Source organism: Chiloscyllium plagiosum, chromosome 2 (assembly GCF_004010195.1).
Source record: "Chiloscyllium plagiosum isolate BGI_BamShark_2017 chromosome 2, ASM401019v2, whole genome shotgun sequence".
Classification (NCBI taxonomy): Eukaryota; Metazoa; Chordata; class Chondrichthyes; order Orectolobiformes; family Hemiscylliidae; genus Chiloscyllium; species Chiloscyllium plagiosum.
The window spans coordinates 31,697,118-31,722,989 of record NC_057711.1 but is presented as its reverse complement, the minus strand read 5'-3'; the positions used below and the strand labels follow the sequence as shown (position 1 = coordinate 31,722,989).

Here is a 25,872-nt window from a genome sequence, read left to right as displayed (position 1 = left end):
AGATCCTTCGGAATTGGGCGATAGGTTTAGACAGTGGATTTGGATCAGCACAGGCTTGGAGGGTTGAAGGCCCAGTTCCTGGACTGTAAATTCTTTGTTCTTAATTACATAGACAGCAAAGCTTTGGGTAACCACCAGGAAGACTAGGTGGTGTGGACAAGTAGTGCAGTGGCCCCTTGTAGCCACTTCCCTCCCCACTAAATATATCTTGCTGGATACCACTGCAGGGGACAGCTTCTCTGGGGAAAACAGCAACAATTATGTTTGTGGTTGGCTCCGCGGCACAGTAGAGGATGAAAAGGACTGGGTAAGCTTGATTGTAACAGGAACAGACAGGCAGTTCATTTTTGTTTCCCCCATTCATTCACGGACAACACTAGCTAGGCCAGCATTTATTGCCCGTCCCTAATTGCCCAGAGGGCAACAGAGTCAACCAGATTGCAGTGGGACTACAGTCATACGTAGACCCGAACGGGTAAAGAAGGCAGATTTCCTTCCCTTAAGGACACTGGTGAACCAGATGGGCTTTTCCTACAATCGATAATGGATTTATGGTCATCATTAATCCAGTTTTTTTTTTAAACTGAATTCAAATTCCACCATCTGCCATGGTTGGATTTGAACCCAGGTCCCCAGAAAATATCTTGGGTCTCTGGATTAATGAGCCAGTGATAATACCATTAGACCATTGCCTTCCCCCATATTTCTGTAGCATAAAACTCTGGGTCAGGATGTCTCAGAGCAACTGCAGGGCATTCTGAAATGGGAGGTTAGTAATTAATGGATTTAAAGAAAAGGTCCCGAAATAGGAATTGAGAGTGTCAGATAGTATTTTGAAGAGGATGACTAAGATTGTAAATTTTAAATTACTTCTAGCATCTCTTGCTATCAGTATGGGATTAGAAAGATAGGTCAGACGAACATATGGCTAAAATGATGGTATTGGAGGAAAGGTTTAAGATTTTAGCATCATTGGGACAGCTTCAAAAGTAGGTGGGATCCGTACAAGCTGGACAGTTGCACCTTAACAGGAACGAGTCCAATACACTTGCTGGGAGGTTTGTTCATATTCAGGACATTTTAAACTAATTTGGCAGGGTGATATACCACAGAGTAGATATGAAGTCAGGAGCAAGATTCAGTCAGATGTAGAAAGACGACTCTGATATGCCAACAGGCAGAGAAGACATAAGCACATGGCAGGTCCGGAAAGCTAAGTTGAATCTATTTTAAAAGCAAGAAGCCTGACGAGTAAACTTTGAGCAACGATTAGCATGTGGGAATTGGATATTGTCGTAATCACCAAGACATAGTTGAAGGACAGGGCAGGATTGCAGCTCAATGTTCTAGGTACAAAAGTTTCAGGTATGATTTTTGGTGGCGGCAGCAGTGATGTTGTTTGGGTTGAGGTTAGGTCACTGCAATATTGAGAAAGGACACCATCACTGCAGTAATGAGGGCAGATGCCCTAGAATGCTCTTCAAATCAGGTTCTGAGTACAGCTTAGAAGAAAAGGTTGGTCACTTTTCTGGGATCGTACCACAGGCCTTGCAATAGTCAGGGGTTATAGCAGCAGTTTTGTAGGCAAATCACAAAGGTGAGAGAAACAGGATTATTAGTTGCTGCAGACTTGAACCTTACTAATATTAACGTGGATCATTTTAATATGAAAGGATTAGACCAGGTGAGATTTTTCAAGTGCATCCAGGAGAGCTGTGTTAATGCAAGACCTACCCCGAAGGAATGAAGCTGGTCAAGTGGTTGAAGTTTCCATCAGCAACAGTTTGTTGATAGTGATCATAATGCGAAGTTTCAAAATCATTATGAAAAGGGACAAGGATAATGCAGACATTAAGTATCTAATTTGGAAAAGATCAATTCCAATATCATTAGACAGGATCTGGCAAACAGACTGGGAGCAGCTATTTAGAAACTGGTTGAGTCTACATTTGGAATATAGGTGTCTTGTAAAAGTAATTAGCGAGAATTCAGTGTCAGCATGTTCCTCTTAAGACTGAAAGGCAAGTGAAACAAGTCCAGGGAATCCTGGATGTCAAAGGATAGACAGCTTGATAAAGGAGCAGGATGCATATGTTAGATAGCGCGTTAAAAACAGGGATATTTTCTTCAGATATGTGGAGTGTAGTTGGTGCTTATAAAAAAAATTAGGAGGGCAAAGAGGAGCCATGAAAGATCACTGGCAGATAGTATTAAGGAAAATCCCACAACATTTTACAACTATATTTACAGCAAAGGAAAACCAGAAAGAGTGGGGGCTATTAGAGACCAAAGGAACAATCTGAGCATGGAGCCAGAGGACACGGGTGTTGTCTTAAATGACTACTTCTCATCAGTATTCATAGAGGGAAAGACATGTAGCGGAGGATGTCAGTTGGAATAGCGTGGTTATAGAACATATTTAGATTAATAAGGAGGTGGTGCTACACATCTTAGTGGGCATAAAAGTGCAAGCACCTCAGGGCCTAATGAGGAGATGCATCACAGGCTGCTATGGGAGGACAGGGAGCAAATTGCTGGAGCCTCGGCAGAGATACTTAATACTTCACTAGCCACACGTGAAGTGCCAGGTGACTAGAGGATAACTAATGTGGTTCCTATGTTCAAGGAGGGTAGCAGGGATAGGCCAAGTAATAACAGGCCAGTTAATCTGATGTCAGTGGCAGGGAAGCTATTGGAAAAAGTTCTGAGGGACAGGATTAATCAACACTTGGAAAGACAGGGATTGATCAGGAATAGTCAGCTTGGATTTGTTGGAGAGAGATCCTGTCTGATAAATTCATGTGAATTTTTTTGTTGAAAAGGTGACTTTTTGTGAAAATGCACGAGGATAGTGCAGTTGATGTGGTTTACATGGACTTTAGTAAGGCCTCTCGTAAGGCCTCACAATGGCAGGCTGGTCCAAAAGCCAAGAATCCCTGGATTCAAGCAAATTGACAAACTGGATCCAAACTGATTGCAAATAGAACAAAAGGGTGACAGACGAGGGTTGCTTATGGAACAGCAGGGATTGGCGCTAGGAGTCTTGCTCTATGTAATGTACATTAACAACTTAGATGTGAATATAGAAGGTAGAATTAGGAAGTTGACAAAAATTGGTGTCGATGTTGATGGTGAGGAAGATAGTCTTCAGGCTGTAGTCTGATAATGATCAGTTGGTAAACTGGGCAGAACACAGACAGATGGAATTTAATCCTGGTAAGTGTGAAGTGATGCATTTTGGGAGACCTAACAAGGGATGGATTTACACAATGAATACTACCTAGGGAGAACTGAGAAGCAAAGGGATCTTTGTGCACGTCCATAGATCCTTGAAGGTGTCAGCACAGGTAAATAGAGTGGTGAGAAGGCATACGGAATACTGGGTGTAGAAAGTAGGAGCAGGGACATTTTATTGCAAGTTTTAAAAAAATTGGTTGACCACAAGTGGCATACTGTGTGCCATTCTTGTCACCATGCATTGGAGGGGGCAGAGGAGATGCACTAGGATGTTGCCCAAGATGGAAAATCTCAGCTATGAGGAGAGACTGAATAGGCTGGGTTTGTCTTCATTTGAGCAGAGGTGATTGAGGAGAATCTGATTAAGGTATGAGACAAATAGATGGGTAGATTGTGAGAAGCTTTTCCTCATGGCAGATGTTCTAAGACCAGACGACAATTTTAAATGGAGTAAGTGGTTAGGAGGGGATAGAGGAAACTATTTTTCACTAAGAGGGTTGCAGACATATTGAATGTGCTGAGATCTGGATTGGAGTGGTGCTGGAAAAGCACAGGTCAGGCAGCATCCGAGGAGCAGGGAAAAAAAAAAATCGACGTTTCGGGCATAAGCCCGAATAGAACTCTATTTCCAGCACCACTCTAATCTAGACTCTGGATTCCAGCATCTGCAATCCTTGTTTTTACCTATATTGAATGTGCTGTCTGAGACAGTGGCTGACGCAAGTACTCTCAACAATTAAGGTGCACTTTTTAAAAAAACTCAAAGTTAGCTATGGAACATAATAAAGCATTGTCATTGCAAGTCAATAGATTTGCAATTACTCCATCAGGCCAACATTACATTCCTTTAGCAAAACTAGCATGTCTAAACAATGTTAAAAGTAGTGAGAAAAGGTCATAAAAATTGAGAGAAAAGAGCAAATTGCCTTAAATTTATATGAAGTTTACCATTCTTTTTACCATTCTTTTTCATAGATTAAAATCATACACAAGCAACTAGGGTAACTGATGAGTATAATTAATCCTCATCTGCGGAGGAAATTGAGACAGGATCTCCCACAACTAACTCAAAGCAGTCGATAGCACTAGAATGGGATTACCCAAACTATTCTGATGGACCTGGAAACACCATGGTCCGTGTGGAACCAATGGTGGTTAAAAAAAAAAATTATCTGGGGTTGACATCGTGACAATAGCAGATAAAGCAGTTAGATGATCAAGCATACAAAAGGCTAACTAATGAGATCATTGAAAAAAATGTGATATATATACACAAAAGGTATTAGAAAACATCATAGCCTTTGCTAACTTTCCAGTAGCACAACACTTGTAACTGTCACCCATTCAACTACACTTCTTTCCTGGCTTACTATAAACAAACCATTTGGCTGCCAACATTTTGTTCCCTCTCCCTGGACTCCCTGTCCATCTATCTGCTAACTTATTCATCCAATGTGATTAAGATTTGGAATGCATTGCCTGAGTGCGCAGTGAAGGCAGGTTCAATTGAAGCATTCAAGATGGAACTAGGCTGACATATGAAAAGCACAATGTGCAGGATTACAGGGAGAAGATGACAGAATGTCACTTAGTGAATTGCTTATTAGGAGGTCCAGTGCAGACATGATATGTAATAGCTCTTTCACTGTATCAATTGTGAAATTATATTATACAAAATACATTATTTACTAATTATGCAACGTGTATAAAGTACAATCCTCTAAAAGTTCCCCAACTGACATTTGGTTGACTTAATTCTTTAGACTTAGCTGATTACAATGAACCTATATTCAATTAATGTACAATAGATGATGTTGAGATAAGTAGAACCTCAGTTGTTGAAAGTGTTGGGCATCATTAATTCAAATCAGCCAATCCACCCAAGCATGCTAAATTTACATTATGCTATATCACAAATTATGTACTGCAACCTATTTACAGTATCTAAAAAGATTTGAGTACAAAAACAGGACTAACACTCCAGCAAAACACCGAGTGAGTATGGCTGGCAGTGATGTTCAACCAATATCCTAATGGCCCCCACAGGGTAGACACAAAAGATCCCATTACATGATTTCAAAAAGAACAGCAGACCGCATATCTGGCCAATATTTATTCTTTAACCAGAATCATACAAAACAGACAGAGGGCACTCTTGCCAACAGCATAACTAGGGAAGTACAGGTGATTTTAAGTTAAGTTGTCATGGCAGGTGATCAAATTTGGGAACATCTCATAAATCAAAGTAGAGTTAAAGCTCAAGTTAAAGGTACTTGTGCAGGAATTGAGAAATAGCACAACAGGAGGGATTACAGAATATAAATTTAAGAGTCAACAAACAGTTAAGTCTGGAATTTAGAAATAGTAGAAGATTAAAGTAAAGGCTCTGCATTAAAAAATACCTAGCATTCAAAATAAAACAGAAGAACTAAGTGCTCAAAAGGAAAATGAAGAGAGATGAAGGATGACATGACCTGGGACCTGAATTTTGATGGAAACAGAACATTCCAGAATGATTAAAAACTACAAAAAGATGGAGAGGTGGCTTTTTAAGTTAACAATGGTATTGATACTTTAAGAGAGGAATTACCCAGGCTGAGAAAACTAACATGGAGAAACAATTTGGTTAGAAATGAGAAATGCTAAATGGTAAAGAGAATGTTATGCACAAGCCTCTCAAAGTATCCACACAGTATAGCATAAAGGAACAAATAATGAGAGCTTGTCAGAGGTGCATAGTAATAGCCATTTGAGTCGTTGTTTTAAAAAATTCTCAAGGTCAGGTTCGTAGGAGCAAGCCTCTCAAAGTATCCACACAGTATAGCATAAAGGAACAAATAATGAGAGCTTGTCAGAGGTGCATAGTAATAGCCATTTGAGTCGTGAATGTACATATAGATTGCAAAGGTCAGATGGGCAAAGACATCCTAGGTGGAGTTCACAGTAGATTTCTGAGATAGTTTTTTAGAATATCATGTTCAGAGCCAGAAAGTAAATATATACTGGATCTGGGATCTGCATCGAGATAGGATCAATGATCGAGGTAGAAGTGATCACAACATGACACTGTTCCATTCAATTTGAGGAAGAGGAGAGCAGGCCTGAAACTAGTTTTAAAATTGAAATAAGGGCAATTATGAGGGTACAAGAGGAAGGCTGTCTAAAGTGAATTGGCAAGTTAGATTGGAAAGATAGGTCAATAGAAATGCACTTACGTCGATATATACATTTCAGCAGATAGATACATTGAATGAATAAGAGAAAACTCAAATAATTGATCCAAAGTTCTTAGTTAACTAGAAATTTATCCAACTTGTCATTGTGCAAAGGCAGATGGCAGGTCAGAAGATTGTATGACTATGAAACAGCAAAAATGACCAAGATAATAATGATGGGAAAATAGCAGTACAACAGAAAACTGGCCAGAAATATAAAAACAGATATTAAGAGTTTCTATAACTATTTCAAAATGTCAATTGGGTGACTGCTGAACCTACTGAAAGTGAGTCTGCAGAATTAATAATAGAAAATAATGTAATGGCAGAAGAATTAGTTAAATATTTTAGGAACACAGGAGCACAAATAGCCCATTCTGCTCATCAAGCCTGACTGGTCCAACATTTTAATACCTTTTATTCATCTCTTACCCCTGATCTTGTACATGCTGATGGTTTTTTGACTATCAATCTCTACCTTAAACATTTTCAAAGACAAGACTTCCACAGTCTGAAGTTAAAAAAAAAAATCCAAAAGGCTCTCAACCATCTAAATGAAAAATAAATCCTCATCTCAGTCTGAAGGACATCTCCCTTATTTTTATATTGTAGCCAGTGGTTCTACACTCAGCAACCAGGAGAAACAACTTATCTGGATCTATCCTGTCAATCAATCCCTGAAAGCATTTCCTAAGTTTCAATGACAGTACCTGTCATTCTGCAAAACTTTAGAGAATACATACTCAATTTGAACAGTCTCTTTGTTAGCAGCCCCATCATCCTGGGACCAAATCTGGAAACTTGTGGGCAGCACGGTGGCACAGTGGTTAGCACTGGTGCCTCACAGCGCCAGAGACCCGGGTTCAATTCCCGCCTCAGGCGACTGACTGTGTGGAGTTTGCACGTTCTCCCCATGTCTGCGTGGGTTTCCTCCGGGTGCTCCGGTTTCCTCCCACAGTCCAAAGATGTGCAGGTCAGGTGAATTGGTCACGCTAAATTGCCCATAGTGTTAGGTAAGGGGTAAATGTAGGGGTATGGGTGGGTTACGCTTCAGCCGGTCAGTGTGGACTTGTTGGGCCGAAGGGCCTGTTTTCACACTGTAATGTAATGTAATGTAATGTAATCTAATCACACCTGTGCTGTAGTCTTTCCAATTTAGGAGAAAGTGAGGACTGCAGATGCTGGAGATCAGAGCTTAAAAATGTGTTGCTGGAAAAGCACCGCAGGTCAGGTAGCATCAAAGGAACAGGAGAATCGACGTTTCGGGCATAAGCCCTTCTCTCACTCTCCTTAGGAGGGTGTGAGAAGGACTTATGCCCGAAACATCGATTCTCCTGTTCCTTTGATGCTGCCTGACCTGCTGCGCTTTTCCAGCAACACATTTTTAAGCTCTTTCCAATTTAGCCTTCTGTGGGAGATGACAATGAACCATGAAATATAAGGAAAGGAAGGACTCAGGAAAATCACAATCACTAGGGAAGTGGAATGAATAATTACTGGAGCTCATTATGCTTTGATCTCCAGAAGACAGTTGAGAAGGCTTCACATCAAAGCTTATTTGTGAAAATAAAATCTCATGGTGGTGGTGACGTAGCACAATGGTAGGGACAGAAGACTGGCTGACAGCAAGCAGACAGTTGGCATGAATGCAATTTTTTTCAGACTGGCAAGATATAACAAGTGATGTGCCACATTGAATTAATACAGATTATGAAATTTTCTCTTAAAGAGAGCCAAGGGTCCATGGAACTGTATTCCTGAAAATGTGGTTGGAGTCAAGTGTTTGAATGTTTTTTTAAAACACTGAGGTAGATAGATTCTTTGTAAACAAGATGACTGGTGGACTTCAGGGATAGGTCAGAATGTGGATTTAAGGTTACAATTTAAACAGAGCAGACTCAAGCAGCTAAATGGCTTATTCCTCCTCCTCATTCTGCTGTTCATTATTGCAAAGAGACTCCATGGTCTGTCTACATCACAAAAATGCTCACTCACCTGTTATTCTTCAATGTCAAGGAGTCGCATTTTAAAGTTTACTTTTAAGATAGGAAATGAAACAAGATTGTAAGGTATATCCAAATACATGTGCAATTTATAGAAGAGGATCATCTGAGATGAATAATCCATGGCTTGCAGCATGGCCGTTGCTATATCCGTAAACTATAAACTCACTATACTTCATGTGCAAACTATATAAAATCCCCTTAATAGCATTTACCATGCATGACTGGAGACAGTTTGGATCATTGACAATGTAATCTCTTGGTTTTTACAGAGGGTTTCCCTGGAGTACTTTCATGCAATAGGATGTATTGAACTACCTACCTAAGAAATGATATTGATCACCAGCACCAATTGGCTATTTTCCAGCAGGGTATCAGTGCCACCATGAAGCAAAATTAAACTTTCAGCCAGAATCTGCTCTAAAATGAAGATACATCTCACATCAAATACCGACACTTGATGCTTTAGAATACATCATTCTGATGCTTTGTGCTAAAAGGTTTAATTTTTATTAATAAATTTTCTATATACCAGGTTCAAAATCAACACTGATGTTTAATTTTAATGGCATTCAAAAGAATCACATAGTAAATATAACTAAGGTTATTGTGTCTATCTCAACTTAGATAAAAATTACCCTCTGTAACATACTCTGTAACAATAGGATTCCACTGTCTCTCAAACATTAGGAGCTTTCTATCAAGTACACTAACTCGTAAATTTTTCCAGGTCTTAATTGCTATCTGCACGCCATCAGTCCTAACTTTTATCTTTCATTATTGTGAACTCAAAATGTAGCGATGTTACAATTTAGTTAGTAACTTTCCCAGACCTCCATTCAAATGACTTTCTTCAATACTGTAGAGCACAAGTTTAATTATTTTTTATTGTAATTAAATATTTATTTACACACTAGGCATCATTCTTATATCTTTTCTTGGGAGCCTTTTCAGAATTTCAAACTCTCTTTTTCTCCTCAGTAACTAAAACCAAACAGCACTCAGAAGAGCACTTTCACCGAAGTAGTATACAGTTTCAATATTACACTTTGGCTTATATTCCACTGCTCCACCCGTACAATTCATCTTTCTGTTTCCTTCATTGATTGCTGTTTCACGATAAGTGGACAACTTAAGTGCCAAGTCTATTACCATCCCTAAATTTTTTTTATCTTCGTCCTTGGCTAGTTCAGTGAAAATGCATGTCTCCTGTCTTCTTCCACTATGCAATACCATAAACTTGTACATAGTGAATTAAACAAGTTATGATCACCAACCACGTGTACTTTAGGTATAAATTTACCAGCCACCAGTTTCTTAACCAGTCTCTTATGTAGGAGGAAATGAAAATCTCAATATTACACAAAAGCATGATCACTAAACAGAAGTTAGTAATGGATGCCGAGGGAAAACAGGTACTGGGATGTGTGATCTTCACCTTATTGGGCTTTTAAAAGTGAAAATTATGTATTTTACAGGTGAAACAGAAAGCTCAATGTAATACTGAAGAAAGGTGGAGACAGAGAATGGCTAGATGGTTTAAAGTACATTCACTAAACATAAGACTATAAGACACAGGAGCAGAAATTAGGCCATTCAACCCATCTAGTTTGCTCTGTCATTCAACCATGGTTGATAAGTTTCTCAACCCCATTCTCACATTTTCTCCCCGTAACCCTTGATACTCAAGAACCTAGCCTGGTCTTAAATATATCCAATGATTTGGCTGCTACAGCTTTCTGTGACAATGAATTCCATTGACTCATCACTCTCTGGTTGAAGAAATTTCTCCTTAACTCAGTTCTAAAAAGGTCTTCCTTGGACTCCAAGGCTATGCCCTCAGGTCCTAAGCTCTCCTACCAATGAAAACAACTTCCCAACATCCATTCTGTATGTTTCAATTAGATCCCCCATCCCCATCCTTCTAAACTCCATCGAGTATAAACCCAGAGTCCTCAACCATTCCTCATATGTTAATGATTTCATTCCTGGCACCATTCTTGTGAACCTCCTCTGAACATGCTCCAGGGCCAGTATATCCTTCCTGAGATATGGCGCCCAAAATTGCTCACAGTATTCCAGATGTGATCTGACCAGAGCCTCAGAAGTACATCCTTGCTTTTATATTCTAGTCCTCTCAAAATAAATGCCATCATTGCATTTGCTTTCCTAACTACTGACTCATCCTGAAGGTTTACCTTGAGAATCTTGGACTAGAACTCCCCAGTCTCTTTACACTTCAGACTTCAAATTTTCTCCCCATTTACAAAACAGTCCATGCCTATATGCTTCCTACCGAAACACATGACCTCACGGGTAAATGTTATGGATACTGCAAATATGAACATGAGTAGTCACTCTGCCTCCTAGCCAAAGTAATGTTTCATTCCTTATCGATGACCTACCTACCTCTGCCTTAAAAATATCCCAAGACCCTGCTTCCACTACACAAAGGCTGGAGTTTGTAAATAGATCTGCTGATAGATTGATGGAGATGCATAACTGATGGCCCAAACTTGATTAGGAAGGTTTAAAGTCATAATGGAATTTTTAAAAAAATGAAAACATTCAATGAGACAAAAAATATCTGCACAGATTGCAAATGATTCTAACATTAAAAATGGAAACATACATAAACAGAGGGGCATCTGAATTGATATACTGAATAAATTGAAAAGAATGGAACACAAATGCCAGAATTTATCACAAAAAAGTGTCTAAGTGCAACATTCCTTTCGTCAGCACTGTATAAAAACCCCATTGCATATTCAGACATACACGAGTGCTCTCATTCATTTTCTACAGTCCCAACCAAATCTTTAAACATTCATTTCACACCAAAGCAGAAAGAAAATGATTGAATTCTGATTATGTTCAGCAAATTGAGACAAAACACCATGCACTTCATTTGAAAATCAGCTTGCCTTGATACTCAAAGTATGTGCTGTACTCTCATCATTCAAAAATACTTAAACGATGTTGTAAATCTTATGCTTAAAACCCTTAAAATTCTTAATGCGTATTTATTGGAATTACATAGGGGAGGTAAATTAACTGAAGGGAGTTTTAAAACTAGAATGCACCTTTTTGCCCTACTGCTGTTTAACTCAGTCCTCTGCCAGTGCCAGTGTCAATAACTCCAAACAGTTAGTTGACTTGGTGTTTAAATAGTGTTAAGACATTCCATGTTAAAAACAAGTCTCTTCCTCTTCATTTTTCTGGAGATCAAAATGAAGGATATCAGAATCAGAACACAGGAGCAATATTAAGGCCTATGCACCTATTGTACTGATGATATGATACGATTATACTACATGATCAGAAAAAGAAATGCACAGGCACCTTTTTGCTCACCCAACCATATTCGATGTAGAATTGTCATTCAAAATGCAGTTAATTTATTCTTTCAAGATTTGGCACACCAGTGGCAGAATACTATATTACCCATTGAATGTAAGCAACTCATGAAATTTCTTTCAAACTTACACCATTAAAACATCTCAGCAAATCATTTTTGAAAGCTTCTAATCTAAATTACTGGCTTTTCTACTTGCTTCAGAATCTTAGGCCCTGAGAAGTACCTGTTACAGTTGTTTCTAACAGTCCTAAAGATCTTTGCAATTGGATCTAATCTAATTTTCAGACTTCTCAGTTCGGGTTCTTATTGAACAGGTTTTGAAACCCAAGATTAAAAATTCACTCTTCAGTCTGAACATTATGAAAAAAGGAAAGCTACACTGCTAAGACCTTGTCCAGGGTGATTTCCAGTCACAGCATCATACATTTGACAATTAAAATCTCATTGAGTGTCAAAGCGGGTACTGTAAGTTAACATTCCTGAAAAGGATTCAGTTTCAAATAAATTTTCTTGAATAACCGATAAATAATAGATGTACAAAAACACATTACGAGCCAGGAACAGATCCAACACTTTGTCACAAGCCTTGAGAGTAAAGCTCAATGAACTCATCACCTCAACTGCAAAAGGTTTAATGGATTATATTTTAACATTGTGCTGGGCAAATCTCAGAGCCACACTGTTTAAATAAATCAAAGTTTTATACATTAGGAAATATTTACAACCGCTTCAGGGAAAAAAAAAAGAGTAAATTTCACTGCATAGGGTGCACAAAAAAATTCTCTTTACCCAATTTCTAGGTTAATACATTTCAAACCTGAACAGAAGTTAAAAACTCTTATCACAATTAACAGAACTTCAAATGTTATTTTCACAATGTTAGTGTTCCTTCTGCAAAAGTAGGGCTGCATTCTACCAAAAGCATTAATATTTCTCAAACTTTGTCTTAATCTTTCATTGCTTATACTCTGTATTTTTAAAGACAAATAGTTAATTAAATATTGTAGATTTATGTACCTTTCAACACAAGGACTTTTAACGCCAGTATTTTTGTAATATTTACAAAATTTGAAAACATTAATTTTATCAGTCTCTGAAATTTATTAAGGTAAAAAAGGCTCAATTTCCATTTTCCCGCATCAGCTCCATTTATAAATGTCAGAACCTATAAATATGCCTTTATTTTTTTTTAGTAAAGACCCTGTTAACAAATCTTCTCATTAATATGTAAATATAAAGTCAATCGGTCTTTGCTTTGACAGCACTATGAATTCAGAGTACTGCACTGTGTAATCGCCTTTACTTAGGTTCGAATATTCATCAAAGTTGTCATTTCAGAAAAATTACAAAAATATACCATAATTGATAGGACTGCTGTCTAGTTAATAGACTTTTAATTGTCACTGAGAACATGGTAGTAGATTTACAGCTCTATGCTGGGAAGTCAAATCTATAAAGTAATGTTTACACAACAACATTTTAAAAAATTAACTAAAGTTCATATAATTTTTAATGCAAGTTTTTGCCTTACACAGATAATTATTTGCTTCGGTGGCTTTTACTGGAAACTCCAAAAGGCAAAGGAACATTTACAATAAAGGTAACCAGGAATTTAAATTACAACATTGGCAAAAATTGAGCATGTTGGGACGTTTTTGTTTAGAAACAACAACTTAAATGGCAACGAGACAGAGATTAATGTGTTCAATATTGCATGCAAGGAAACAAAAAAGTTCAGAGCAGAGCAGTATTCAACACAGCAAGCCTGCACCAAAAAGAAAACAAAGTAGTTAAGATGCTGCAAGTCAGAAAAAACCCCAGAAATTACTGTTAAAACTCAGCAGATCTGCCAACATCTGTTGAGGAAGAGAGTTAACATTTCAGATCCTGAACAAAGCTTATGCCCAAAATGTTGACTGCTCCACCTCCTGATACTGCCTGGCTTGCTGCGTTCTTCCAGCCTCCTGCTTGTCTGCACAAATTAGACTAAATTAGATTACTTACAGCGTGGAAACAGGCCCTTCAGCCCAACAAGTCCACACCGACCCCGCCGAAGGGCAACCCACCCAGACCCATTCCCCTAACACTACGGGCAATTTAGCATGGCCAATTCACCTAACCTGCACATTTTTTGGACTGTGGGAGGAAACCTCAGCACCCGGGGGAAACCCATGCAGACACGGGGAGAATGTGCAAACTCCACACAGTCGCCTGAGGCAGGAATTGAACCCAGTTCTCTGGCGCTGTGAGGCAGCAGTGCTAACCACTGTGCCACCATGCTGCCCACATTTTGCAGGTGATCACGACTGCTTGATCCACTTTCCTAACTGCTCCTCTAAGCCTCAATTCCCTTATATCCCACATTGGATTTTTTGATTTATATTTCTACTTATGGAAGGATTCAACAATACAAAAAGGTTACTACAGGTAGACAACCCTTTATTGGAAATCCCAAAATCTGAAAAGCTCCAAAGTCCGAAGGTTTTTTATGAAGTTTTCTTTTCTCACTAACAAGGTTGTTTGGCGTGCAAACAATTAACCCAAGTCGACACCAACTCAATGCGGGTCACTCACATGCGACGTTTGGAGCGGGGGGGGGGAGGAGGAGGAGCCCAGCACTGGCAGGTTTTGATTCTGTTTCAATCCCACTTTACTCAGTGAGTCTGCTGTTTGGTAAGATTTTGTTTTAAATTTCACCAAACTGTCACATTCTGAAATTCAAAAAATTCTGAATTCTGAAAAGAAACTGGCCCCAAGAATTTCAGATAAAGGATTGTGCACCTGTACTAAATTCTGGCCAAACAGAGAGATTTCTTGAATCAAATTTGCTAAAGCGTGGATTTAGTTTGAATCCATTTCCACCTAGCCCATCATATCCATTGCAACTATAGGAATGGTTTTGCTTCATATCTTACTATTACTTTCAGAGTCCTTCAAGGATCCTGAAGTTATTTATTTGCTGCCGCTTGACAAGACCATCCTTAGACATGCAGTCAACTTTCCAATATTAATATCAAAGAAAAGATTGCAAGCTAAGTTGAGGTTGATCCACACTAGTTAAATACAAAGAAATGCAGATATGGAGATCTGAACTAAAATCAGAAATTGCTGGAGAAAATCGGGTCTGCCAGCATTCGTGGGAAGAGCAGAGTTAACATTTTGAGTCCAACCCAAAACAAAAATTCTGCTTTCTTCTGACAAATGCTGCCATAACAGTTTCACCAGCGATTTCTGTTCTTGTATCAATTAGAGTTCTGCATTTTTAAAAAATTCTTAAGAGTTATATGGAATTAAAAACATTCACCATCTCTCACTCTACAGTCGCTGCCTAGTTTCTCCAGCATCCTCTATCTTTGTGTTGTTTTGGTTAAATAATGTTGTACATTTCTAAGAAATCAGGTTTGCAGACTGTTCGTAACCTGGTATCATAAAGAAGCAAACCCAGGAGGTTTGATGCACAAATGCTGACCTAATTTTACGAGGGGAGAAACATTCAGGATTTCTTTTAAAAGAGCTCGATTTTTATGAACAGCAAGGACGTATGCATCATTGCAGAGTCACCACTAGGAAAGTTTTATATGGCTACATGGGGTACAGAGATTGCATTATTGGAGTGTAACATCACACATTAACTGGCTGGGTCTAAAGGGCACATTACCCACAGTATAGGTTTGCATTGCCAGAAGACAAACTGAAAGTGGGTAAAAAAATAAGCTGACAAACAAATCAAAGTTTTTAGCTGTGCTGGGGGACACTGGACTACACTGACACTTCACTAAACTTGTCTGCCTCCAGTCCCCCCTATCCTGTTCCACATTTTTCTTAAACCTCATCTTTTGCTGGATACTCATTATCACTTTTTGGGGACAAGAGCTCAACACACGCACACACCTCCCCAAAAGTACCCTATAAAATTTAGCTAACAAAGATGAGAAATACATACAGACTGGTGTTGCAACACAACGTATTGAGGTGTAAGCTTACACAACTAAAGATGAGCTTGTAAGTAATTGGGGTAGGCTTCCACCTTCACCACTTGAGGCACTGATCTCATAGAAGGTTTCAATTACCACCACAATCTGCCAATTTCATTCCACTAAACAAAAACAAAAATCAATGGAATAGATATTGGATAGATTTTATAAATGTTAGGCAATCATTCTACCATCTTCACATTTGGCCGTGAAAACAGAAATCTTATCCCATCATGTCTAAACAGCACAAGGAAGAAACAATATAAACAGCTACATCCAACAAGGGCCCTGTACTAATCTATGTTAGCCTTTTATGCCTTCCAATTTTAATTGCTCCAACATTGCTGGCTGTACTTTCACTTGCCTAGTCCCTCTCGGCCCTTCTTCGCCTCTCCAGCTCAATTTCCACCCTTAAGACACTATTCAAAATGTACCTCTTTTCATCAAGCTGTTGGTCATCTAAACTAATATCTCTTTCCAAGGCTTGGTATCATACTTCGTTTTATAATGCTCCTTTAAAGGACCTGATTATTTTACTAAATTAATGGCGGTTCCAGAAAGAAAGAATTCTTGTCATGTTCCATCTGAGGAATTGAATTCAATTTCGGTGCCAAACAATGGCCATTAATGACCCAGACATTCAGTCAAGATACAGAAAGCTGTCTGACAAATATTCAATCTTTGAAGGGGGATCTGAGAACATTTTCATAAGCTAAGGACATTAGTGTTTAACACAGATTTAACTGGATAGGAAAAAAGAACACATGCAACAGAAGATGCAAGGTCACTAAGATTTGCTAAGGAGGGTGTGGAAGGGGAACCTTTAAGCATCCACTTGGAACTTTCTTCAGTGATTCACTTCTATAGAATACTTTAACTGCTAAGTCAGCCTTTAACCAATAGATACATTTGTCACTTAACACACTGCCAGCAATGAAGTTGGATATTTTAATTTCCTCTGAAATTTTCCAAAATATTGCAGAGGCTGTTTAGCTTACAGGAGTGGTTCATTTCAAATGGAGAAGTCTTTCCCCAGCACAAAGCTCACCTCTTTCCATGGACTTAGAAACTGTGTTCGTGCATAGCGAGTGAGCATGTTGATTATAACGACTTGTCCCCACTCCTCCACATCTACCAACAGATTACACAGCTTGCGGTAATTCTTGTGAATCAGGTCAATTCGTTCTGGGCAAACCTCTTCAAATGACATGACAACACTTCCAGCTACTAGCTGTAAGAGAAAAAAACGAGTAAGGTGAAACTCAAATCAACTTGGAGAAGTTGATTAGTCTCTGAAGCAACAACATTATCATTGGTGCAAACATGTACTAAGAGGCTTTCTCCACAGTCTTTTGTCTAATTCCATAAACAGAACAACTTATTACATAAAGAAAAAGAAATTCATAAATTACTTTGCAAAATGAACCTTGTTATTTGTAAGTCTTCTTTAAACCTACCTGTCAACTTTAAATACCAAAATTGAAAGAACTGTGGATGCTGTAAATCAGAAACAAAAACAGAGGCTGCTGGAAAAGCTCAGCAGGTCTGGTAGCATCTGTGAAGATCAATCGAATTTAACATTTTGACTCCGGTGACCCTTTCTCAGAACTTTAAATACCAGTTGTATTAAGCAAGCCAATGCTATGAAGTGATGAAAAATAACCAGCATGGATTTTTAAAAAGGCACATCACAGTTAATTAGCCTAAATGTATTTTTTTTGATTAAGTAACAAAGAAAGTTGATAAAGTGAAGACAATGGATGTGGCCTTTGTGAACTTTAAGAAAGCATTTTAAAAAAAATTCATTAAAAACCCGCTTCACAAAACAGGATGAAGGTATAGGAAGTCCAATGTCAACTGTGAACAAAGAAAACTAGCTAAGGATGTAAAATAGCACTTTTTCTGATTGGAGTGGTGAACAGTTATGTTCACCCTGGATCAGTAAATTTCCTTTATAAAGATACATGTAAATAACTTAGAATACAGAGTACACATTGAAAATTTACTCATCCCAAACATTGAGGTATGGCAGATAATGTGCAGGAAACAAATTGTTTCTGAAAGGACAGATAGACTAGCAGGATAGGCTGACAAGAGGCAGATGGAATTTCAGACAATTTCTGGTTGGTATAAGAGATCATATTTCTGCAAAGGATTACAGGAAGGCAATGGAGATGTGAAGCTGCAGTTCTAAACAAATGTACAAGAATAGAGGGAGCTTGGGAGTTTTGTAGTGGAGTGAAGGGTGAAGTTAGGGTGAGGTAATGTACACAGATCTTCAATTAATCTCCAGGGCCCAATAATCTCTATCCCAGAGTTCTTGGGGAAATGGTACTAGAAAGTGGCCATCTTTCCAAGATTCTGTATCACTGGAGCAGTTCCTGTGGATTGATGGATAGTTAATATAACCGCATCATTTAAAAATGTAGGAAGAGCGAAAATTATACACGGGTTAGCCTGACATCAGTAAATGGGGAACAAGACAAAGCCCATAAGATATTAAATATCAAAGAACTGAGAGAACAATGACGAGATTGGACAGAGTCAGCATTGGTTTTTGAAAGTAAATAAAATGGGACCATGAGGATGCGCCTAGTAGAGTTGATAAGGGAAAGCCAGTGACAATAGTTTACTTGGATCTTCAGAAGGCTTTCATTAAAGTCCCACACAAGAGATTAGCATGCAAAATTGAAACACATGCAGTTAGGGCTAGTGTACTGATATGAATTGAGAACTGGTTAACAGACAGGAAACAAAGTAGGAATAAACATGAAGCAGCCAGTGACTAATGGGGTCCTGCGGGGATGAGTGCATGGATCCCCAGCTTTTCACAATATGTATTAATAATTTAGATGAGGGACTAAATGTAATACCTCCAAGTTTGTAGATGACTCAAAGCTGGATGGGAGGGCGAACTGTGAAGAGGATGCAGAGATGCTCCAGTTTGATTTGGACAAGTTAACCGAGTAAATGCAGGGTAGATGAAGTATAATGTGATAAATGTGAGGTTATTCACTTTGGTAGCAAAAACATGAAGGTGGATTATCCAAATGGTGATAGTTGGGAAGGGAAAGGTTCAACAAGACCTGAGTATCCTTGTACCAGTCACTGAGTAAACATGTAAGTGCAGTGGGTGGTGAAAGTGGTAGGTTTCCTTTCATAGTAATAGGATTCAAGTACAGGAGCAGCAATGTCTTGCTGCAATTGCAGAGTGTCTTGGTGAGACCACACCGGGAATACCAGTGCAGTTTTGGTCTGCTTAACCAAGGGTGGATGTTTGCCATGGAAATAGCAAATCTTTGTTGCACCAGGATAATTCCTAGGATGGCAGGACTGACATGAAAGATTTAACCAATTAGAACTATGCTGCCTGGACTGAAGAAAGAGGGGAGTCTCATTGAAACCTATAAAATTCTAACAGACTAAACAGGTTAAACACAGAAGAGGTGTTCCCAATGACTAGGGAGTCCAGAACTGGTAGTCACATTGAATTGTTTTTCTGAGGAATTACATACAGTTCTTAGGGTTAAATGCATTAAAAAGGTACAGGGGAAAAGCAGGAACAGGGCACAGAGGTGGACGATCAGTCATGATCGTACCAAATGCACAGCAGGCTCAAAAGGGCCAAACAACATACTCTCACCTATTTTCTACGTTTCTAAGATGGCCGAACAAACACAGAGTAACGAATAAAAAGAGCATAGGATCTGTGTCTTCATAAATAGAAGCAGAACAGAAAAACAAGGCTCTTATGCTGAACTTTTCTTACCTTGCATGGTTGCACCTAGAGTACTGTGTCTAGTTCTGGTTATCATCAGGGCACTTTGCAAAAAAATATAAATTCAAGTTGCAAGCTAACATTTATACTACATGGGAGAAGAGTACTGATTGGTTATCAAGTGAGCTTTGATTGGTTGAGATATTGGCAAGGAGAGTACACCAGTTAATAATAATAATTAACAGTCAACAGCCAGGCTTTGGTGAAATTTTAAACCGGGCAGGTTAACCCCTAATGTTAAGCCATTGCCCTGTGAAATAAACTAGCAAATGACTGTCACCTACTTGGTAAATGTATACTGATGCAGTTGTATTTATACGTTCTATTTGCAAAGAACAGAATCATAGAATTGATATGGCACAGGAAGCCATTTGGCCCATTGTGCTTGCACTGACTCTTCAAATGAGCACCATTACCTTGTGCCAATCCCCTGCCTTTTCTCCATAGTCATGCAGACTATTTCTATCCAAACAAACAGTCATCCAATTCCCTCTTGAATACCTTAATTGAACTTGCCTCTTTCACACTTCCAGACAGTGCATTCCAGACCCTGAACCCACTGAATTTTACTTCCTCACATCACTCTTACTTCTTTTGGACATCATGTTAAATCTATGCCCTCTTGTCCTCAGTCATTTCACAAGTGATAATAGTTTATTCCTATCTGCTTTATATAGTCGGTCATGATTTTGAAAACTGCTACCAAATCACTTTATAGCAGCTTTCTCACTAAAGGGAACAGGCCCAACTTCAAATTATCCTCATAACTGAAATTTCTCATTCCTGAAACCATCCAATGGATTCACACCTTTCCTATAATGTGGTATCCACCACTTTACACAACACTCCCAATGAGATCTAACTAGTGTCTTACATATGTTCAAAACCACCTAATATTCTTGAACCCCTCACTGTATTCATAAAGCTGATGACATTACTTTGTTAATTGCTCTCTCCACCTGTCCTGCCACCTTCAATGATCTGAGCACATATCCAGTCAGGCCCTCTGCACCAGCATCCCATACAGAATTGTAGCCCTCATGTTATATTGCCTGTGTTCTTCCTGTCAAAGTGCATGACATCACAATCCTCTGCATTGAACCTCACTTGCCACCTAACTGCTCATTCCAACAGCCTGTCAATGTCTTTTTCTACACTGTCCTCCTCAACCAGCTTACAATTCTCCAAGGTCGTTACTCTGCAAATTTTGAAACTGTCCCCAGTTGTCCAAGATCCAGATCATTAATATGTATCAGGAAAAAACATACCCTGGGTGTTAATAGATGTAGCTTCCAGTAAATGCAAGTGCCACGCTGCGAGCCTGACTGAATTCTAAATGGGTTGTTGATTTAATCCTTTGCATACGCAAGGTTATCCAGTAAATATTGTCCAATTTCAGAATCATCCCTAATGTTGGTTACAGAGTTTTGCATATCTGGGCTGTTGGGCGCGACTGGTACCTTGTTTGTCATGAATCATTGAAGGGCTATGCTGTTTGATACAATCCAGTCTCGAGGACATATGTCTAGATATTTAGCATCACACCGACACTGCAATTGTCTCTTATTTTTCTGCAATATCCAAGTGCTATCACCCCATATAAACTGAAATATTTATTCATACCTGTTTCATACAGCATTTTCCATCTTTGTGACAAATTTATCTCTACATAAAGTACTTATGAATTACAGACAGCTCACATTCAGTCTCAACTTGTTTATTTTCGACAAACATTTATGTATTTCATTTGATTTCATTTGTAGTGTTCGATCCTTACAGAATCACAGTAATTTTGAGAGAGGAAAGGAACCCAGTCAGCCTAGTAGATCCATGCATGCTCTCACAAAGCAATTCAAACAATTCCATTCCTCAAATGGGAATAGACTTCTCTTGTTTACATAGGAACATAACTAGGAGCAATAATAGGTGATACAGCCCTGAAACTGGCTCCATTTGATAAAAGTGATCTCACTTTGACCTCAACTCCACTTTCTTGCCCATAATCTTTGAACCCATTGCTGCCTATCTCAAACTTATTCAGTGTCCCATCGTCTAACACACTGTACGCTAACGAATTCCATTAACAGAAAACTTGAGGGGTCTTCTCATTTGTTTTAAATCTGCATACTCCTTAACCTCAAGCTGTGACCTCTTAACATTGTCCCATGAGGAAAAATTCTCATTTACCTTATCCAGAGTTGTCCTAATCTTGTATCTTTCTCGTTCCCTTCCAACTCTTCTGCTCAAAAGAACCACTGATCTCAATTTCCACCCTAAATTTGTAACTAACAAGTCTCCTACTACTAAAACTGCTCCAGTAAATCTCCTCTGCACCCTCTCCAGAGCCATTCTCCTTTCTGAAGTATAGTGACCAGAACTAGGCACAGTACTAAGTACAGCCATGCAAAGGTTAAAAAAAAAGTTCAGCTAACAGCCTTGCTTTTGTACTCAATACTTCTATTTATGATGAAGATCCTACACTGTTAATTGCTCCCCAAAAGGGCAGCTGCCTTAGAAACACAAAAGAGAGGCAGGTGTAGCCATTCTTCATAGCCCTAACACTCCTGGAAAACATTGAATGTTTTGGCCTCAACCACTTTCTGTGGTTGTAAGAATTTCACAGGCTCGTCACTCTCTGGGTGAAGAAACTTCTCCTCACCCAATATCTTTAGGCTGTGATCTTTGGTTCTGGATTCAACAACCATCAGGAACACGCTTTCTGCATTTACCCTGCCTAATCCTGTTAGAAGTTTATAGGTTTCCATGAGTTTACATCAGTGAAGATAGCTCTAACTGCTCTGATTTCTCATCATATGCCAGGGAAATCTCCAATGATTTGTTGATTAGGTGTTTGGTTAAGTGTAGTGATTAGTTCTGTAGTTCTAATAATATTTGTAGGGATAGTTTTTAGATCTTCTAAATTCTCCACTTTTTCTACTTGGCACACCATAAATAAGCTTCTTCCTCTCAGGACACCACGGGCTAATGTAGGCAGTCATGGTTAGGGGTTAGTTTAGATGGTGTACGTGGAATATAAAGTCTCAGATTAAACGAGATTTCAACCATCTCAGACCCTGGAGGTAGACAGAATACTAAGGGGTCACTCTGGTATCTCCCAGCAATCTCAACAGGTAATGGACATGTGTGGGGAGTTGGGCTGGTGGATGTGAGAAGATGTCTCCAACCTTAATGGTAGAGATTTTACCTTCGACTCCAACAACTCACGAGAATTAATATGCTCTTTGCTCCATCGGTCTGTTTGGATTGGGTGTTATATTGCAGGATTGGGAACATAGCTATCTGGACTATACAGCGGTGTACTTGGATGTCAAGATTAAGGGTAATGAAAGAGACGACACTGGCGCATGGATCTGTTTCTTTTGAAGGTTCGTAAATTTATAGAGTACATCACAAGGGAGTTCTGGGCCTTCTAGGACATCAATTCGGGTACAGCCAATAATCCGTTGGTGCTTTGGGAGACCGTCAAGACGTACTTAAGGGGTTTGATTATCTCATATTCAGCAATCAGGAAAAGGCAGAGAGGACAGCAGCAACAGATGCGCGAGGCCCGGCTAAAATCAGCCAATTCGGCATATTACAAGAGACCATCTGTGGTCAAGCTACAGAGAATCACTGCTTTCTGGGCTGCTCGGAATTCAGTGCTTAAGCAGGCGCAGAGACAGAGGTCTCCTTTGCGAAGTAATGGTGATTTGAATATTGGCATAAGCCAGGTAAGATATCTGGTTAGGAAGAAAAATACTCCACGATCCATTGTGTCCATTAGGGAGAGAACTGGTACGATCACTCAAGAGTCGAAAAAAAATTAAGGTCACATTTCGGAAATTTTATGCAGAGTTATATCAGTTGGAGAGCTGCGAGGATGGGGTAGCAAAAATGGAATTTTTTTTAAGAACCTGGACCTCCCCAGTATAACTGCAGAGCAAGTCTCCCTTTTAAATGCGCCCTTCACACCACAGTAGGTGTAAGAGGTGGTAAGGCAGCTCCAAAGGGGCAACGCACCTGATCCAGACAGGTTCCCAAGTGAGTTCTAGGAGTTCATAAACATATTGGCTGAGCCAATCCTGGCAATGTATAATCACTCATAACCAGGACTGCCTTCTGACCTCTTAGGAAGGCCACTATCTTCCTCATTTTAGAGAGGAAAAGACCCTGAGAACTATGCCTCATATACTCCTATCTCACTGCTGAATGTAGATTTTAAAATCCTGTCAAAGATACAGGCCCCGAGATTGGAAAAGATTCTATCCACTATTATAAAAGACAACCAGACGGGCTTCATTAAGGTCTGTAGCTCTTTCAATAACATTAGGAGTGTGTTGAATATAGTGCAGATGTGCCAGCAGAGGTTGATTCTGAGTTTGGTGGTTTCCTTGGATGTGGAAAAGGCACTTGATCAGGTAGAGTGGCTGTATCCTTTTGGTGTCCTAGAACGCTTAGGTCTTGGTGGGGCTTTCGCTAGATGGGTGAACTTTAGCATTGGGAGAGGCAGCCAACAAGGGCGTCCTCTCTCACCGCTGTTATTTGCCTTAGTAATTGAACCACTGGCAGAGGCCACTTGGAAGGACCTGAAATAATGGTGCCAAAGGTAGGAATGGGTCAGCACAAAACTACTCTATGCTGATGATGTTCTCCTATTTTTGGCTAAGTCCGCATCCTGGCTAATACAAAAAATTCAATTATTCGGCATCTTAGGATATAGAATAATCTTTACAAAGTCGGAAGCCCATGGGGGGCTTGGTGGGAGTGCCTGACCTGGAGGATGGAACACAGTTTCCCTTTCGATGGCAAAAAGGATTTCTTTATTTAGGTATGTTTATTACCCCATTTTCCATCAGCTATACAAAGCTAACTTTATGCAATTGTTTGATAAAATAAAACAGGATCTGCACCGGTGGGAGGGGCTACCAATGTCAATGTCATGGTGAGGCTGAATAGCCTTGTGTAAAATCAATGTCCTTCCTCAGCTACTATATCCCATGAGAATGCTGCTATTGCTGCTGCCCAGACAGGTGATGTGGAGGTTAAATAGCTGACTTGGGTCCTACATTTGGTGTCATAAATATTCTCTCATTAAATTTACGAAGTAGCAGCTCTCACCAGGGTGGTGGATCGCCCAGATCTGAAGTGACATTGAATAGGTGCCCTCTTGTCATATGTGGGTGGCTGGGTGCACAACGATTTGGGTTCAATTTGGCTGGACATTCAGGCTTCTCAGGCAAGGTGTCCCCACATTAATTTACTGCTAATAGATAGGATGAAATCCATGGCTGAGCACTGTAAAAGCCAGATTATCTTAAACACAGTCAAAGCATGGAGAATAATGCAGCAGGGTGAGGGCAATTCACATAGATCTAACTGTTCACCTGTTTACTTGGTGCCCCAGGTCAATGGACTCCAGCTTTAAGGCATGGAAGGTCAAGAGTGTCTCCTGTTTGGGAGATTTGAGGGACAGGTCCTGATGTCTTTTGACCAATTAAGTCACAAGTATGGGTTACCCAGTAGGAAGCTCTTCTGTTATTTCCAGATTAGGGACTACATACAGAAAAGGACGATGCTCTTGGCTCAGCCCTACAAGTCTGACAGAGAGAAGAGTGCTCCAGTGTGCAGGCACTCTCTCGGTCAGTATCCTATGCCATTTACAGAGAAGGGGTGCCCTGGAGGATATAGAAAGACTCCAGGGAGTCTGGAGTCAGGAACTAGGAGAAGAAATTTCATTTGAAACATGGGAGGACATATGGGAGAATGTGAAGAAAACTTTGAGATGCAATAAAGCACAAGCTATGCAGTTGAAGTTTCTTTATAGGGTCCATATGGCTCCAGAACGGTTAGCAAAGTTCAAGAAAGGTGCATCTCCAGGATGTCCTCAACGTAAAATTAGCAGAGTCACCCGTACTCATTGTTTATGGCCATGTTATAGGATTTGTGGATACTGGGATGCCACAGTTAGTGAGCTGGAGGGGATTCTGGGAATCTAGGTTAAGGCAGATACAGTATACCTTATTTTGGGATTGCTGAATTTGCCCTTGCTGGATGAACATGGGAAGAAATTATTTAACATTCTCACATTCAGTGCAAGGAAGAACATTCTAATGAACTGGATCTTGGAAAAGCCCCAGGTCTCATGGGGTGGCGTAGACTGGTGATGGAGCACATCCCCCAAGATTCGCTTATACACGTGGTGATCCAGAAAACTGGGCCTTTATATAGCTACAGGGGCCGGGTTTGGTGGCCTGGGACCCGGGGGAGGAAGGATCATAAATATGGGCATTATAACGAGGGAGGGGGG

The 25,872-nt window shown here is 39.6% G+C and overlaps 1 protein-coding gene across 2 annotated transcripts in view; it reads right to left on the bottom strand.

Moving 5' to 3' along the window:
* The window catches only part of ap3b1a (adaptor related protein complex 3 subunit beta 1a), a 299,213-nt gene that overhangs the window by 162,013 nt on the left and 111,328 nt on the right, over positions 1-25,872 (bottom strand). The window contains exon 7 of one of the 2 annotated variants that reach the window (XM_043707081.1): positions 16,836-17,018. The exons of the other annotated variant lie outside the window; for it this stretch is intronic. Within the exon in view, the coding sequence (XP_043563016.1) occupies positions 16,836-17,018 (183 nt within the window). The remainder of the gene's footprint in view (positions 1-16,835; positions 17,019-25,872) is intronic. 2 annotated transcript variants of the gene reach the window in all.